The sequence below is a fragment of the Molothrus aeneus genome, chromosome 10 (genome assembly GCF_037042795.1).
Source record: "Molothrus aeneus isolate 106 chromosome 10, BPBGC_Maene_1.0, whole genome shotgun sequence".
Classification (NCBI taxonomy): domain Eukaryota; kingdom Metazoa; phylum Chordata; class Aves; order Passeriformes; family Icteridae; genus Molothrus; species Molothrus aeneus.
In genome coordinates, this window is record NC_089655.1 from 6,299,017 (window position 1) to 6,315,907 (window position 16,891).

The 16,891-nt window shown below is 46.5% G+C and overlaps 1 protein-coding gene across 1 annotated transcript; it reads right to left on the reverse strand.

Annotated features, from left to right (window-relative positions):
• Window positions 1-189: 189 nt before the first annotated feature.
• Window positions 190-16,303, reverse strand: MSL2 (MSL complex subunit 2). The gene is made up of 2 exons (XM_066556883.1): window positions 16,082-16,303; window positions 190-4,307 (listed from the first exon to the last, which is right to left on the reverse strand). The coding sequence occupies exons 1-2, from the start codon at window positions 16,221-16,223 to the stop codon at window positions 2,710-2,712; spliced, it is 1,740 nt and encodes a 579-aa protein (XP_066412980.1). The 5' UTR covers window positions 16,224-16,303; the 3' UTR covers window positions 190-2,709.
• Window positions 16,304-16,891: the final 588 nt, after the last annotated feature.

Consider the following 16,891-nt stretch of genomic DNA (forward strand, 5'->3'; position numbering starts at 1 on the left):
GGAATTCCTGTCAGCACCAAGACAATCCTTTCCATTGCTCAGCTCATAAACAACTAGCCAGGAGGGCAAGGAAACCAAACCAAGCCAACCCTAATTTAAACAATTAGAGAATTAATCATCAACACACTAAGTAATATTTAGACAGTGAGTTCAACATATGCCACACTGATGCCTTCAGCAGTTGCCAAATAGAATTAGAAAACTAACATTTATTAAATCAATTTGAATTTTAATATACATTTCAAGAATGTGGCAGCATAAAAGGAAATGTTTTTAGAAACAACCTGAATCTACCATTTGCAGTTTTACATTAACCATCAGGGCTCTCCTGTCGGCGCTCTGAAACACTCTTGACCTAAGTTCTCCAACTTTTGGTACCACATTGAATGCAGCAGTGAGATAGTAAAGATTCCAAATACTCCCACGTTTCTGGAGCAAAGGTACTTTGTATTTAATTTCATGAAAGTCCTAAAAATGTACCATCAACAATCTCAGCAAAACTCTGAACAGCTCTGCAAAAGCATTCCGACACAACCCGTGCTGTGCAGCCACTCCCAGACTCCGGGTCGCTACTTCGCTTACACGTAGTGGACTAATAAACAGATTTACATTAGTAGGTCACGATCAAACCACCAAATTAGAGGTAGGATCCCTCTGGGTCAACACAAAAATCACATACAAGTTTAACTAAATACATTTTAATAGGACATCGTTAAATCTCATGAGGGCTAAAAAACACAGATCTTAGGTACTTGGGTTGGCAAATAAAGACAAGAATACTAAGAAGCATTTTCCACCATTTACTCATTATCAAAAATATTTTTCAACTCTTCTTGCAAAACAAAAACAAAAAAGTACAGACTGGACACGTACATCACATTTTTCTTCCTATGGCTTTAACCCCCCACCCTGCCCACCCCACAAAAAAGACGGGGGGAGAAACAAACCAAAACCAACAAAAAGCTCTGACCACATTCACAGAAAATGACACCATGGTACACTACAAAACAAAAGGAGGTGCCATTTGTGTCCAAAGGGTTTTGCTCATTTCTCGGTGAGGAACCATCATTGTACGTGCTTTGTGCCAAATCAAAGCACACCCAGCGCCGGGCCGGAAAGCACCGCGGGGGCTGTGCCTGAGGAAAAGGGGAGATGGAAGCAGGAAAGGAACTAAAAAATCCACACACTATTTAACATGCTGCTGAAACAGGAATGGCCTTTAAAATCAGACAGTAATGTTTGTGTTCGAATCAGCCCATGTTTGGGTTGTGCTCTATCATTCCAAGTGGAGAATTTCTACTTTCACAAAGCAATCTCAACATTTTAGGCTTCCAACAAAGCCCTGAAGGCACAACTGAATCTTGTGCCTGCACTTTTATTTAGGGATTGCGCTGAAATCAACCATTTTTGCACAAAGCTGAATTCCTAAGAGGAATTCTTTCACTGTAACACTTTTCCAGATAAGCTCAACAACTTTGTGTTATTTTTCTATTTTCGAGCCTTTTGGCCCAGGTTGAAAAGCAATGACCTTCAAAAGCTGCTTTCAACATTTTAGCAAAAAGTGAGATAGGTTTAGGGTGGAGTGAGTTATAGATAGCTTATTCTGTTTAGAAAACACCCCAAAAATTTGACCTTTGATAGCCCTCGATCCTGTGCCCTGGCTGGGAGATGCCTGTCAGCAGGAACTCCCCTCCGTGGGAGGGGTCCTGGCTCTGTTACAAACCTGATCAAACCCCCCCAGTGGTGATAAGTGCTGCAGCATCTCCCTGTAGCCCTGGCACCGATCAGCACCAGAGGGGGGAAAATCAGCCAAGGACTTCCTGTAACCCACAAAACCCCTTCTCTTCCCTAGAAGCAACAGCAGTGAAACAGCAGGAACTTGGGAAAGGGAGAGGATGGTGCTAACAGAACTCGAGCCTTTGAAGGCTACCAGTGATGTTCTGCCCCAGCCCAGCCCCTCAGTGACTTGTCACGCACAGGGGGCTGGCACAGAGGGGCAACTGAACAGGGATGTGACCCGTGAAGTGTCAGGAAGACAAACCCCAAGGATGATGATGTCATTACCAGGACAGGGTATCCAAGCTGGAACTCAACCTTTGCATCCACCCGACCCTCCTGAGCCTTGCCTGCAGCCTGAGATGCCTTTTGGCCTGCCAGCTCAGTATATTTATTAATCTTTTTTAACTGTATGCTGTTCAGTAGAGGGCACAACCAATTCTCACAATCACCACTACCTACCCTTTCTGGAGTGTATCCCCCAGCTCGTACTGCCTTTCCCACAGGAATGTCAGGTCATTTCCTGCTCATGGTGACTGTAACCCATCAAATAATTATTTCTCTACACCATCACCTAGCACAGTTGAGATGCACTATCTGGATGCTACACTGAAGCCAAAGCTTTGACTGAGCACAAAGCATGAGCAAGTACAATGAGGTCAATATATTCCTTGTCAAAAGATCTTGTGATAAAATCATTTACATCAGCAATCCATCTCAAACTATGAGGTGCTGTAAGAACTAAAAACAGTTTTAGGGTAACTCCTCCATTATCTGCAACTATTTCCCAGACACTAATACACAGAACATAGCAATGAAAAACACTTGATACAAGTGATCTAAACGCAGGAGCTCCAGCAAGTTAAACAGAACCATAGCTGCCTTAAACCTGTAGCAGTTCCCCTACGGATGGCAGGGAAAAGAAAGAAAGGTTTAACAGTCATATCTCATGTCTATAGCTTCATCCAAACTTTTCTCATCGTGTGTACTGGCAGCTAAAAACGTCGTTACTGGTGACCCTGTCACATTGATTACACTGGTGCTTGTGCTGGCATTGCGCACGGCAATGCTTGTCACATTAATGCCCAAAGTAAGCCGAGTCTGCTCCAAGGCCTTTTCTGGCACTGCAAAGGCCTCCAGCTTCTTCTCCCCGTTAGCCATGTAGGAGTTTTGGCAGCCACGGCATATGCAGTCAAGGCAGGCTTTGCGGTTAGAGTAGCAAGGGCAGCGTTGGCCACGGCATGTAAGAACACTTGGATTTTGGGTGGCACGACCACATTTACACCCTTTCTTTTCTTGTGGCTTTTTATACACAGTTTTTGTTGGGCTTCCTGGCATAACGTTACTGCTGGGAACTTTCTCCTTTGCCTTGTCTTTTGTTTTCAGCACCCCCGGTTTGGCTTTCGGGTGGGATTTCTTAGGGGCGTGTTCTAAGTTCTTTTTCACGCTTTTGTTAGACAGGAGCACAGTTTTACTGATTTTGGGAGTAGTTCCTCCATTGGGTACAGTCGCAATAGGCTGCAAAGACATTTTATTTTCCTGTTTGACCGTGACGGGAGCCGACGCTCCCAGCGTGGGGCCGCAGATGATGCTGGAGATGGGCAGAGGCTGAACCTTCTCGCTGTCGCTTTCGGAGCGAGAGCGCTTCCTGTTCAGCTTCACCACCTTGGGCGTGGCTGCCGTGCAGGAGAGCCCGTGAGGAGAAGCATCTGTGGCCATGAAAATGTTATGGCTGAGGGGAGGGGGGGAGAGCTGCAGGAAGGGGCCGTTGGCCATGTTGGCCTCCAAGGCGGGCTGCAGGTTGGAGTCGCACACCTCGCCGCTGGACACGGTCTCCAGGCTGCGCAGCACCTCCTCGACGCTGAGCAGCAGCGACCCGCCCGGCTTGATGTCCTCGCTGAAGCCGCAGATGTCGATGCCCGCGGGGCACAGGTCGCTGGTGGCCACGGTGTCACACACGGGCTGCAGGCCGCCGGGGATGTCCTCGGTTTTGATGTAATCCCCGGTGCTGCACACGTCGATGGCGCTGGCGTGCTCGGGAGAGGGGATGCTGACGCCCAGCTTCTCCACCGCCAGCCCGTTGCAGGGGGGCAGCCCGTTGATGACAGAGCCCCGCAGGTCCAGGCTGGGGGTGCTCTCGGGCAGCGCCGTGAACCCCCCGGGCGCGTCCGTCGCCAGCTCCGACGTGGAAGGGACTGGGGAGTGCGTCAGACACAGAGCCAGGGCTGCATCCGAGGACTTGTCGGTGTCCTCGTGCAGCGGTGCCCCATCCTTGAGCAGAGCCAGCAGGTCTGCAGAGCAATCCACGGCCTGGATGATGTCCCGCGCCAGCGGCGTCTGCGTGATGTACTCGCACAGCTTCTTGTAGCAGTTCACCAGGATGCTCAGCTGCTTGTTCTCCTCAAACTGCTCGTAGTCCTTGCACCAGCTACACGAGGGCTTCATCATCATCTTCTTGCCTTTGCACGTTTTGCAGACATAATGCTGACAATTGGAGTTGGTAGGAGCAATAGGGTCTTGTAGCAAATTTCCTATGAGAAAAAGGAAAAGGAAGATTACAATGGACTTAAGGCAGGTTTCCAAGACATTACTGGATGAACTTTTTTGTACTATCAAAAAAAGTTACTCAAAAAGTTGAGTTATTCACAAGAAAACATCCCATCCAAACAACTGCCCGTACAAATTCCCACAGCTGCCAACCTGGTTTTAAAACATTAGATAAAATTAGAAGAAAGCCATCACACCACAACTTGAGTGCTGCAGCCTTTAGAAACATTCTCAACTACAACACTAATGATCACCTTCTCCCCTTCAGCTTTGTCCAAGGAAACTTATAGAACACACAAGATTTCTATGAATTTACCAAAAGTGAAATAATAAACTTCCATGATAACTTACTGCAAAGATTTTAATGGAATTAGTAAAAACAAATGGGAACAGAGCAGAGAGAGGGAAAACTCTGAAAGGAATGTAAAAATTATGAAATATCTACCTCTAAACAGAAGAAGACACAGCAGACCTTGTTATTTTTCATTTAGCATTTAGTGAAGCCATCAGAGTAAAGAATTTTTTTCTCAATATTTTACTGTTTAGAATGAAAAAATAATAAAAATCAGCTACTAAAGGAATCCATACACCCCTGACAGCCCAGAAAGTTTCAGGCCCCCAGCACTGACGGTCTGGAAGGTTTTGTCTGCAGATCCCCAAAACTGTAAAAACCTGGAAGAATGGTTTTGGTTTTCCTTAAGAACAACTCAAATATTACCTAAAGATAAAATATGAAAGAACAAGTGAAACTAAATTCTGTATAGAAACAATCCAACTAGTTCCTATATCCAGAAAGTGACAGCATTGCTTTGCTATTTCCAGGCAGCTCTAGGCCAGAAAGATATTCCATCTCCTAAATTAAATTGCAGAGTATCTATAGTCATCCCCAGCAACAGGGCTCCCTCCCCTCCCAGCAGCACATTCTCAGCTCTGATCAGATCTTTCTCTCATAAGGAGCCTCTGCTGGATGAGTTACAGCCATCAGGGAATTCCCACCCAGCTTTTCCAAAGTGAAAACAATCTGCTGCAACAAGTGAATAAAATTAAACAACTTGGGAAGAGGAAGCAAAGTGCATGTATCAAATCAGACTGGGATAAAAACCCCAAAATATCAAAGATAATTTCTCTCATTGCTCACTTCTCTGACCCCTTTTCCCTGCATTCCCTGATCTCTCTTTGGGAAGGGGCGGCTCCCAGCACCTGAGCCGTCATTCAGTGGGTGTGGCTTGATGTAAACTGGGTTTTGGGCAACAAATCACAAGAGTCAGTGCTCAGGTTGGCATGACACAGTAATTTTTAACAAATGGAGAGAAATCCAGTTGTTCAGCAATCTGGCAGGTGGCACAGAATGAGCCCTGCCCTGTGTCACAGTGTAACAAGGCCCCACCAGCAGAAGACAAACAAACACTCATCACATCAAGCTGGGAAGGTTAAAGCCAGCAGACAGAACATGAAGTCTCACAGTCCAACCTGCAGGAGGAATTATTGGGTTTTTTCCCCAAGTTCCCTTGACATGACACAATATAAACAACACAGGCAGAGGTGGCCATTGTGGTCCTAAGATGGAAATTGATTTCAGGAGAAAAGTTCCCTGAAGAGAACAAAACCAAAACTTTAAATCCCACCATCTCCTCAAAGAAGCTCTGTCCTTCAGCAGAGAGCTCCCCAGCAATGGTCCAGCCCCCTGGATCCTGAGTCCAACAGGACCAGCAGGAGCTGTGCCCTGGCCAGTGCAGACGCTTCAGAGCCTTGGAACTACAGCGCTCCCAGGGCCAAAAGCCACCAGTATTAATTAATTCCCAATTAATTAATGACACAAAGCAGCTGGGAGCACTCCTCATCCACCAGTAGCCTCTCTTGGCTCCTTAGGACAATAAGGCTGAGTTATTATGCTTTGCAGAACTAAAATACTTCAGAGATAGCACCAAATAACAAGATACCACCTTAACTTTTAATTAGATTTTTAAAAAAGGCATCACCAACAGTGTGTTTTATTTCTCCCAAAATAAATTTGGCTGTAACTCCTGAATAAGTACAAATGCTAAAAGAAGATACAGGAAAATTTAAATTTCTGGAGGCTTTGAGGGAAAAACCAGACGGACTGACAAGACAAAACACTTCACATGCTCTCACTGCCAGGAAGAACAGAGCAAGTTCTACTCCCAGTAAATGCCAGACAACCTACACTGGAGAGACATTAGGAATTGCCTGAGCTGTGGGAATATTTTCTGTTTCAACTCATCTCATTGAATATTCATTCTTCAAAGTTTCTCTCTTGTATGGATTCTGTGGCACTATCACTCTTCTCAGTCTTAATACTGACAGGTTTAAAAACAAATGTCAACCATGAGATGCTAATTTCCCATAAAATTAAGTTTCAGTACTTGTAACACTCAGGGAGGGGCACTAAGTCAGCAGCACTGTCCCACAAACAGCAGCTGAGCCTTTTTGGAACCTCGAGGTTTTGCATGGCAAGATCTCACTTTTGCCTGGGGGCCATCAGTGCTGCCCCTCTCTAGAAATTTTAAAATTTATATAGATCTCCAAGATATAAATACAGTGGGCCCTGAAGTTAATATTTTTCCATGCTTATAATTTAGTATTTATCTAAGCTAAATGTAATTTTTCATTTTATTGTGCAGCCACTCACCTGCATTAGACCCTTCCACAATTACTCACTTCAGACCTTCAGTTTCACAGCCCTGTGTGGCCTGGTGCTACTGAACCCTGCTCTGTCCTTACTCACTCTCTTTTCTAAGGGGTTTATCAATAGACCAAAAGCAAAACTGTGTTCTTACAAAGCCTCCAATACAAGACTTTCCTTCCACATCAGCTCTTAACTATCCTGATTTCAGGAAGGTTGACTAAATACATTCCTTAATATCAGCACTTACAATTAATGAGGAGTATATACAGAGGAAAAACTTTTAATATATTATTTACCAAACATCCCAGCTGATCTGGAAAGGCTGTCCCGGGGGCTGGAGGGAGGTCACTTAAAACACATGGAATACTTCCTGCTGTGGTCCTTAATGAGCATTATTTCACAGCTGCAGGGACAAGGGGAAGCATCTGCAAATTGTGTCTCTGAGACCAAAGGGAGGACAAGAATTGGGAATCAAAACAATTGTTAAGGTGTCTGTATCTAGCAAATACTCTCCTAATGGATGAAATTCACTGTGAAGAAAGGCTTGAACAGGTAGCTCCAGCTATTCTCAACTATCCTCAGCAAAGGCAGGAAAGGGCTAAACACAAATATCTAATTTAGGGTCCTTGGAAATGCTACTGGAACATTAATCACTAAAAATTATCTTGGCTTTTCCAACAACCCAAAGTCTTAAGAATTATTTCATTATTTAATCTTAATTTCATGAAGTAAAATAGAAAAAAATAAGTCAAATTCTTTTTACAAATACAAATTTATCCCTGGGGTTGATCCTGGCTGCACTGGGATCACCAGAAGCACTCTGGTGCTCAGCCAGCACTGGGGCAGCCATGGCACACAGGAGGAGAGGGCAGCTCACCCACCAACCTGTGCCCAGCAAACAGCACAGGGAGCACCAGATTATTTATAAACCACAGCTACAGAAACAGAAATGCTGAGCCTCTACCAAGCTCTGAGGAGCAGGAAGCTCTACCCATCTGAGGTTTCACACACAGACTTCTACATGCCAAGGACCCCAAAGTCATAGCCACAGCTGGAGCTTTGACAGCTGCACTGCTGTACTGTCAGTCTTTTCATTTTGGGATTAAACATCATCTGATTGTTTCTACTAAAATAATCAGCAACAGCCAGAAAGCTCCAACAACTTGTCCAAGCTTCAGAGCTCAGGAGCACCTGAAGGACAGGAGCTGGATCTCAGAGTGTGACACCACTGCTCAGGGTTTGTCTCAGCCACCCCTCTCCTGCAGCTCCAGGGCTGCAGCACAGCGGGAAGGCAAATCCCTGCTCTTCCCTGAACTGCTCCCTGCCACCCCACACAGCATCTTCTCACCCAAGAAATGATCAGCTGGAGCCCACTGAAGAATGAGCAGCAGCTCAACGAGGCTTTAAGGCAAAACACAACAGAAAATACCCTCAAAAGCAGCGTTTCCCGAGTTGGATAAACCCCCTAAAAGCTCTATTTGCAAAACTATCTGATGACAGACAGGCAGGCATATGATGAGCAGCAAAAAGGTCTGTCAGCCATCTGCAGAGGAATACAACAAATGTGTGGGATCTGTTTTAGAGGGGTGGGAGATCTGGGTACTTCCTAGAAAACAAGAAAACTGAATACATTCTGACTCACAGAGATTAGTGCATGGACATGACAGCAGAGAAAGGTCTCACAGACCCCAAGCCCTAACCCCCCCCCAATTCCAGACCCACACTCAGGGTGGGCTGGACCACGTTGGATTTGATGAATTTCACCAAAACTGCACCAAAGTCAGGAGACAGATTCCCCAGACTGATGTTTGTCCCACCCCTGCCCTAGTAGCTGTCTCAGGTAGTAAAATGTTGGGCAGCTCCTCTCAGTGAAACCTGCTGGATGCCCTGTCCCCAGGTGTCCCACCCAAAGCATGTTCCCAAAATGTGCTCTGAGACACAACCACATCTCTGCAACATTCCAGGGGCACAGCTCTGAACCCACAGCTGCAGAACATGGAACAGAGTAAGGGCAGTTCACAACAAGAGCACTACAGATGTGTGATCCTTCCATGGGCTTTGACACAAGGCTCTGTACAGAGAAATTGTTCAATTCGGCCAAAAAGAAGAAACAAAAAAATGTTCCCCAAGATTCCCAGTACAGAACTCTGAGAAACAATAAGAGTTTCCCTGTGAACTATGAGAAATGATTTCTTCCTGCAAACACCACCCTGCCCTTAGATCACCCCAACCACACCACCAGAATTTGACCAAGACATCCACAAACACTTAAAAATTCCTTGCTGGGTATAATGGAAATGTGAGGGACACGAAAAAAAGAAGCACTAAAAAACCCCAGATCAACTAAAAATACTTATTTCAAAATTTTATCAGAGAAAACGTTTTGCTGGCTACTGAATATTTCTGCACATCCTCCATGAACACACAACTATGAAAAAATTGCTAAAGACATTATTACCCTCATATAGGGACAGTTGTGACTAATGAATTAATGTTTGTATAACTCTCTGACAAAATAAAAACTGCACTGTTTTTGCCTGAACACCATGGGAACCCAAATTAACCATGATCAGAAGACAGTTAGACTATTTTTCTTTATATCTGGAGAAATACAGTCAACCTATTTAGCTGAAGTTCAAGGAAAAAAACTACAACAAATTGCATTATAACTGCAGAAGGGACTGACTGCCTTGAGCTCACCCCCCACATAAGACACAAGAGAATATTTTTACTAAGTCCTATGTCAAAGTTATAGTTCTGTTTGAAAGTCCTTGTGTTTACAAAATCTCTGGAAAAATTCTAAATGTATTTTTAGCAAACTAGGTGATAAAGTTCAAACTTTGAGGCTTTAAGAAGATGGATAAATTAATCTTTTTCACCATGCATTGTAAAATTTTCACATAATGATGTTTTCCAAAAGTCAAGATTGCTGTATTTTGAGAAGTTTCAAATAGCAAAGTTAACATTTCTCCTATGGGTATAAAATAATGACATGTTTCTAAGCTGCACAAACACTCACAAGAGTTAGAACTTCCTTTGGAAGTTATAGATCAAGTTCATCACATTCCCAGAGCAAACAAAAAGCAGTGAAAACAATTTTTGCACACCAACCAAAAATGCTGGCAATGAGAATCTCGGAGTGAAGCGAGCAGTGCCACAGTGCAGAGGGCGCCAGCCGCGGGCGGGCTCAGGAGACACCGAATTCCATCACGGCAATGCCTCCGGGAGAGTGGGAAACCTGTGCTCCCTGCAGAGCTCGGAGCGCAGCACAGGCTCCACTGCCAGCACTTCCCAGCCATTGCCCAGCCCCAGGGAATGTTTTCTGCCCTTACTAAAGGCTCCAACTCAACATCCAGGAATGCGCAGTCGGTATTGAGAGGCATGACTGTAAATCTTGGGTAGCAAAGCAAACAGAGGCAGAGGAAGGTGCTGGAGTGCTCCCTGCCCAGGACGGCAGAGCTCAGCCATCCCAATAAAGATGCCTCCTGGCAACACATTAACTCCTCTCTAAACACTCGGGAACACAATCGCTTTAATCAATACCCTCAGGCACCACCAAAGCCATCCATCACCTCCCAGCTCCTCTCCAATCCCAGCAAAGACAGCACTGCAACTCTCTTTGGAAGTCACTGTCATCCAGCTGCCACCGAGGGGACCACAGCTACTTCTCTTCCTACTCGATTTTCCTCTAAGGCAGAGGAGTATTTTTAGTTTAGAAACCAATTTAAATTCTACTGGCAGAACTTTCTGTTATCAAAACTTCTGCAGTACAATGCAGACAACCTTGACAAAGCAGTTCTCCCAGGAGTCACACACAGGGTTTGAAAACAGGAAAGGGAAACGAAGTTGAGTAGGGAGATTTTAAGAGGAAATCACCCAACATGTTCTTGAGTAAAAATTGGTGTATACAGAGATGTGTGACTGGACATTTTATAGACAACTGCTCCCCACACCAAGCACAAACAGAATACCTGCAGCAGAAGGTATTTGATAGGTACTTAGTCCCCTGGTCCATGCTCTCTGATGTTTGTTTCAGAGATGCTGATTATTTTTCACATTCTCCACAAATTCAGAAGTGTTTTGGCAACCATTCATGACCATATTTAAGGGAAAAATAATGTACTTTTAAAAACTACCAGTACTTTTGTTTACAGTATTTCTCATAACTGAAAACAGAGGAAAGAAGAAAATGTCAATGGAGAAAATACCTAAAAAACCCCACGGAACCAGATCAATTTTCAAACATAATAGGCAGCTCTGATCTAACAGCACAGATCATGAATCAGCCTTCACTCTCCTCAGCCTTGGAAGAATGGACAAGGAAGAAGTCCTAAGCTAAACTTTTCCATCACAAAACTTTAAAAACTCATGGTTTTTTCACTCTAACACTGTTATCATCCAAGCTCAAATTAGCCATGGCTCACATCCCAAATGGAAACTCCAGTATCATCCATATAATTAGGTTTTATTAGAATGGGAATTTGTTTCATCTCCCTTATTCCATGTCTGTGACAGGAAACTGAATTTTCCAGGAAGTTTCCATCTGTTTAGGTGTCACTCAAGTACCTCCCCTTTGAAGGAAGTTCAGTCCAACTGTCCAGGCCCAGTTCCCACCATTTCCCAGTACAGAGTGCTGCCCACAGCCCCGAGCTCTCTGGGACCTGGAACCACACCCCAAGAGCTGCTGACCAGGGAAGGGCACTGGGGGACACAGGAACTGCAGAAGCAAAGGAGAATGACCTCAGAGAGAGGAGAGGAAGAGGAGGAGAAGCCTTCACATGGACAGAATGGCACAAAATGGAAAATTTTACACAACTGTATACCACCAACTATGGAGGCATTTCAGATGTAGTGCCAAGTATAATTGATTATAATATGTATTTATATTGTACACTCCATTCAACTTTGGCAGTACAAAACTCTCAAAACAGGCTATTGCTTTTACACAAGAGCAGGAGGGAAATAACATCCTTACACTATTCTTTATATAGAAAAACAAAAGTTAACAGTTTTTATTTTACTTTTTAGGCAATCCATGCCATTGTCCATGCCTGGGAGTTGCTTCCACAATGCTGCTGCAGCACTGAGCCTTCAACCCCTGGCTAAAATCATCAAGAGCTGCCTCAGAGCACCGGATGGGGCTCTGTGAGTACCAGCCTGTGCTGCCATGGGTTTCTTTGTTCCTCCCCCCTAATCTCCCTAAAGCCACATGTTGTCTCACATCCCCTTACTGGGATTACAGGATGTTTAAGACAAGAACTGTATTCTCATCCTGTATTTCCCAGCACCAGATGGGTTCCTGGCCAAGCATAAAACGTTGTCCTGCAGCCCTGCCAGCTTCCAAGACCTCTCTCAAACAGCAATAACCATCTTTCACATACCTTTGAAATATCTTTCAGAGATTCCATAATGAAGTTTGCTAAAGATAAAAAGCTAAGCTGATCTGACTGGCAATCCTATCTCTTATTAGCATTTCAACCCTTACAAGAATTTCAGAGAAGGCTTTTAATGTTGAAAAGGCCAATGATTTGCAGTTAGCAGAGAATGGCACTGCTAAGGTGTTTATCCCAATGGACAGCACCTTTAAAACATAGAAGTTTGTTGCATAAATTCTACTATGCTATTTTCAAACTAAATGTGTATTAACATGCAATTTTATAATAATCACTTTATTCCAGAGGCTGAAACTTGTATTTCACATCCTCAAAACACACAAGGCACAGCCCTTCTGCCTAATGCACACTTGGGAGTAGTTATTTTCAAGTTTTAAAAGCTCTAGGAAATATTGTCTTATACGTCCCTATAAAAGGATGATGTATTACCTACAGCACTGTCCAGGAAACTGTCACATGATCACACTGAAATCCTAGAAATACACACACGGCTGTTCCAGCTACAGAACTGAACCCTTATCACCCATCATGAGGCAAGAGGGAGACCTTGAATCCACCCAGAACTGATTCAGCTGACTTGCACTGACATACTGTATTTACATTTTGGCTTTCTACTGCTGCAACTCCATGTGTGCCAATCTGAATCTGAAATCAGAGCTTTAATTAGAACTTCATAATTATGTGGGTCCAAAAACTTCTGCCACCCCCCTGCTATGTGAGCTGGTGTAAAAGACTATGGGATCACAAGGAAATGAGCTGGCTTATGCCTCGTGCTTTGGGAGCACAGTGGAAGCCCAGCAATGTTAGCTGATTTATGTAGCTAGCACTCATTTCTCCTAAAAACAGCTCCCTAAAATTAAAGGGACAATCTGGACCATGGAATTAATACCTGCAACATAACAAAACATTACAGAATGCACTCAAGAGAGATTACACACTGAGAAAAAGCTGATGACATCAGGAGCACTAATTTGTGGAGTAACTTCCCAAGGGAATTCCTAGAAGTCCAGCACTTGAGACTTTAACCACTAGTGATACTTCCTGCAGCATTTCTCCAACAAAGCACTCAGCACTTTACAAAGATCTGTGCAAGGAGAGTACCAGACACTCCCAGTTCCATGTCCATGGACCCAGAGCCACCTATTTGGGTCTCAGGTTCTAAAGAGACAAACAAACAGAGCAGCAAGAAGTGAGCATCAGAAAAACTTTCAAGTATTAAAACAAAAAAGCCAACCCAAACCCACAGTGCCCAGTTAGCTCAGCTGGTCAGAGCTGAGAGCAGCAAGGTTCTGTGCTCAGCCCCTCCATGGGCCATTCCCTACATGCCATGGCCCTTGTGGGTCCCTTCCAACTCAGAATATTCTGGGATTCTGGCAGAGTTCTGAGTGTTCACTGTCATGATCTCTCAATGTAGCCTTTGCTTCAGTAATTAGACTTCTATCTTTTAAAACACCAAAGCTAAATGGCTGATGGTTGTACAGCGTTTAATGACCTTAAATATTCAGAAGGTGTAAAAGGTGTAACAGCTCTTAGCACTAAGAGAAAAGGAACACAAAAAGCAAATAAGAAAAAGATGGATTGGCCTTTACCAGTCAGAACTGCAGATTTGTGACACTGGGAATACCAGAGTGAGCAGATCTGTGTGGGGCAGGCCCACTCCCCCATGGCCACCTCGGGCCCTATACAGACACCTGAGTAACTCTGTTTTACTGCATGGCTTCACAGAGAGTGTGGAATTTACTGAGGCCCCTGGATACTGACACACCACAAACAGGAGTCCAGGAGGCACAGATAAGACTGGTTAATCAGCTGTAAGCAAAACATTTCAAATAAACAGCAGCTACAGTTATCTGAAAGCTGGCCACAGTGGGAAAAAAAATATATACACCAAAGGAAGAACCCTAATATTCAAAGAAAATAAAGGGTCAAGAGAGAAAGCAGAACCATCAAGAGGTAGTTTTTAAACAGGAACATCTATGGAGGCACAAGGAAATAGAAGAAAACAAACTAAAAACCTGGTTTGGTCTACAAAACTGAGAGTGACAGAAAAACCAAGCAAGAAAAGCTGAAGAAGGGGGGGGGGGGAAGCTCAGGAATTTGTGCAGGGACAAATTAAAGATAGACAATTTCAACAGCACAGAGTGTAAAACTAAGATTGCAAAAGGCCAAGAAGGGAAGAAGGCAAGGCAAGGAGAACAAAGAACATATTTCAGAAGACCAGGCTTAAAGTGGAGAGAGCACAGCAATGCAAATATCTTATTAAATAAAATCAGAACGATATTTGCATATTTTTTGGCAAAAGCAGTCTGGTGACTGACCAAAAGCAGGAGGAATTTATGGGAAGAAAGCACAAATGGAGTTGGAATCAATCGGGCCTAAGGTGATAAAAAATTAGAAGCAGAGATGCATCAACACTAGAATCGGGATTCCAGGAGGAAAAATCCTTAAGACAAATTACTTCAGGAAATGACGAGGCAGAGATCCTGGGAACGGGCTCCCTCTTTCCCAGTGCAAAGAGATCTCTATTTTCAAAGACTTTAAGTGGGAGGAGCCAATAGCGAGAGGATAGGAAGCATCTAACGCTACTTTAGCCGTCTCAACAGTTAAATCCTGATCCTGTAAATAAATAAAATATTTAACTTTCTAAACCCCAGTAATTCAATTCAAATCCAGTGTAACACACACATCGGTATCGACAAACACAGCGAACATAAAACCACTCTGTCAGGAAAATACAAACACAAACAGGCAGGACTTAAAACTACCAGAGGGAAAAAAGGAGATTTAAAAAAAATTTACCAACCAAGAGGTCTAAAAAGGTCAGAGCTCCCTCCCGACACTGACCAAGGCTTCAAAGGGAAGTTCAAGGAAACCTAACAGTTTATTCCAGAGCTTCCTCCCAGGAACGGACACATGCCCCACTCCGTAAACACAGCAGAATGCAATTCCTTCCCAGTATTCCCCAGCCTGTAACACCGAAATTCCGGACACTGCCATTGCCCACAGCACACTGAACGCTCTTTTCTGGGGGAGAGGAGTGGGGAAAGCCCAGCACACTTCCAGCCTGTATGCTTTTAATGGTAATATTCGTTACAGAACATTTTTCTACTAGGCACAAAAAACCCAAAATCAGTTATTGTTTCCTGGCTTTCAATCGGAATTACTTATTGTTTACATTTCAAGGAGGGGGGAAAAATTACGAAGTTCCTCTTCCCCTGCCTCTACGGTCTGTATTTCGTTTGGGGCATCTTTTACCACGCTCGCTCTTAGTCATCGCTTTTTTAAAGCGATTAACTCCACTACACCGGGGTATTCCAATAACCACTGACAACCGCCGTACCCTCGGTGAAGCAGTGACCATAATAAAGCGCTGCATTTCGAGGCAAACACTCTCTCCGCGCCGCCACCGCCTTGGCAGCGTGCGCGGCTGCCGAGCCACAGCCCCTGCCGCCTCCCTGCCCTTGTGACCGGCCCTGCCCGCGGCTGCCCCGCGCCGGGGGCGGGTTCAGCCCGGGCAGTTCCCACTCCGCCGCTCCCGAGCGCCGAGCCGCCCCCCCGGCGGCCGCGGCACCGGGGACTCCGGGCCCGGCAAACTTTGCCGGGAGCTGCCCCGGAGCGGGCCGGGCGAGGCGAGGCCGAGGCAGCCCCGGTGCGGGCCCAGGGCCGTGCGGGAGCCCCGGGGAGGCTCATTGTGCAGGAACAAAAGAAAGATCCTCACCGCACACGCAGCAGGAGAGGGACTGCCTGAAGTAGGGCAGGAGCTTGTTAATCTCGGAAAAGGATTGGGGGTCCGCCGGGTCGTAGTTGAGCACCAGGCGGCTCGCGGACACGTAGAGAGCAGTGGCATTCACCGGGTTCATCGCCGCCGCTCGCTCGCCGCCGGCTGCGCGGTGCGAAGAAGGTCTGCGCGGGCCGCGGGGGCAGGTGGCCCCGGGGCGGGGGCCGGCCGGGTGTCACCTTGGTCCGGGGCCACCTGGAGCCGCGCGGCAGCGGCGGCGGCAGCGCGGAGGCCGCGGCGGCCCTGCCAGAGGGGGCCGCGCCGGCTCCTCCTCCGCCTCCCGCGGGGGAGGCCTCGCTCCGAGCGGCGGCTCGGCCCGGGCGGCAGCGGCGGCGGCGCTACTGCAGGTCCCTGCGGGCCATACCCGCCCCGCCGCGGGGCCCCTGCTGCTGTCGGCGCCTCCCTCAGCGGCGGCCCGGCATGGCGGCGGCCGCAGGCAGGATCCGCGAACGGGCGCGGGGCGGCGGCGGGGCCGCGCTGCCCGATGCGGCGGGAGGGCGGCGGAGGCACCCGGGGTTCACCGCGGCCGCATCACCGCGGCGGCGGCGCCGCCTCCTGCGCGGGGCCGGTGGGCGCGCGGGCAGGGCCGGGCGGGCCGCGCGCGCTCCGCGGTGGCGCCGTTAGATCCGGCCGTCACTGCGGGGCCATCGCCGCCGCCCGCGCCGCGCATGCGCGCCCGCAGCGGGGCGGGGGGGCGCCAGCGCCCTCTAGCGGCGCCCGAGCCGGCAGCGGGGGCCGCGCGCAGGAGGG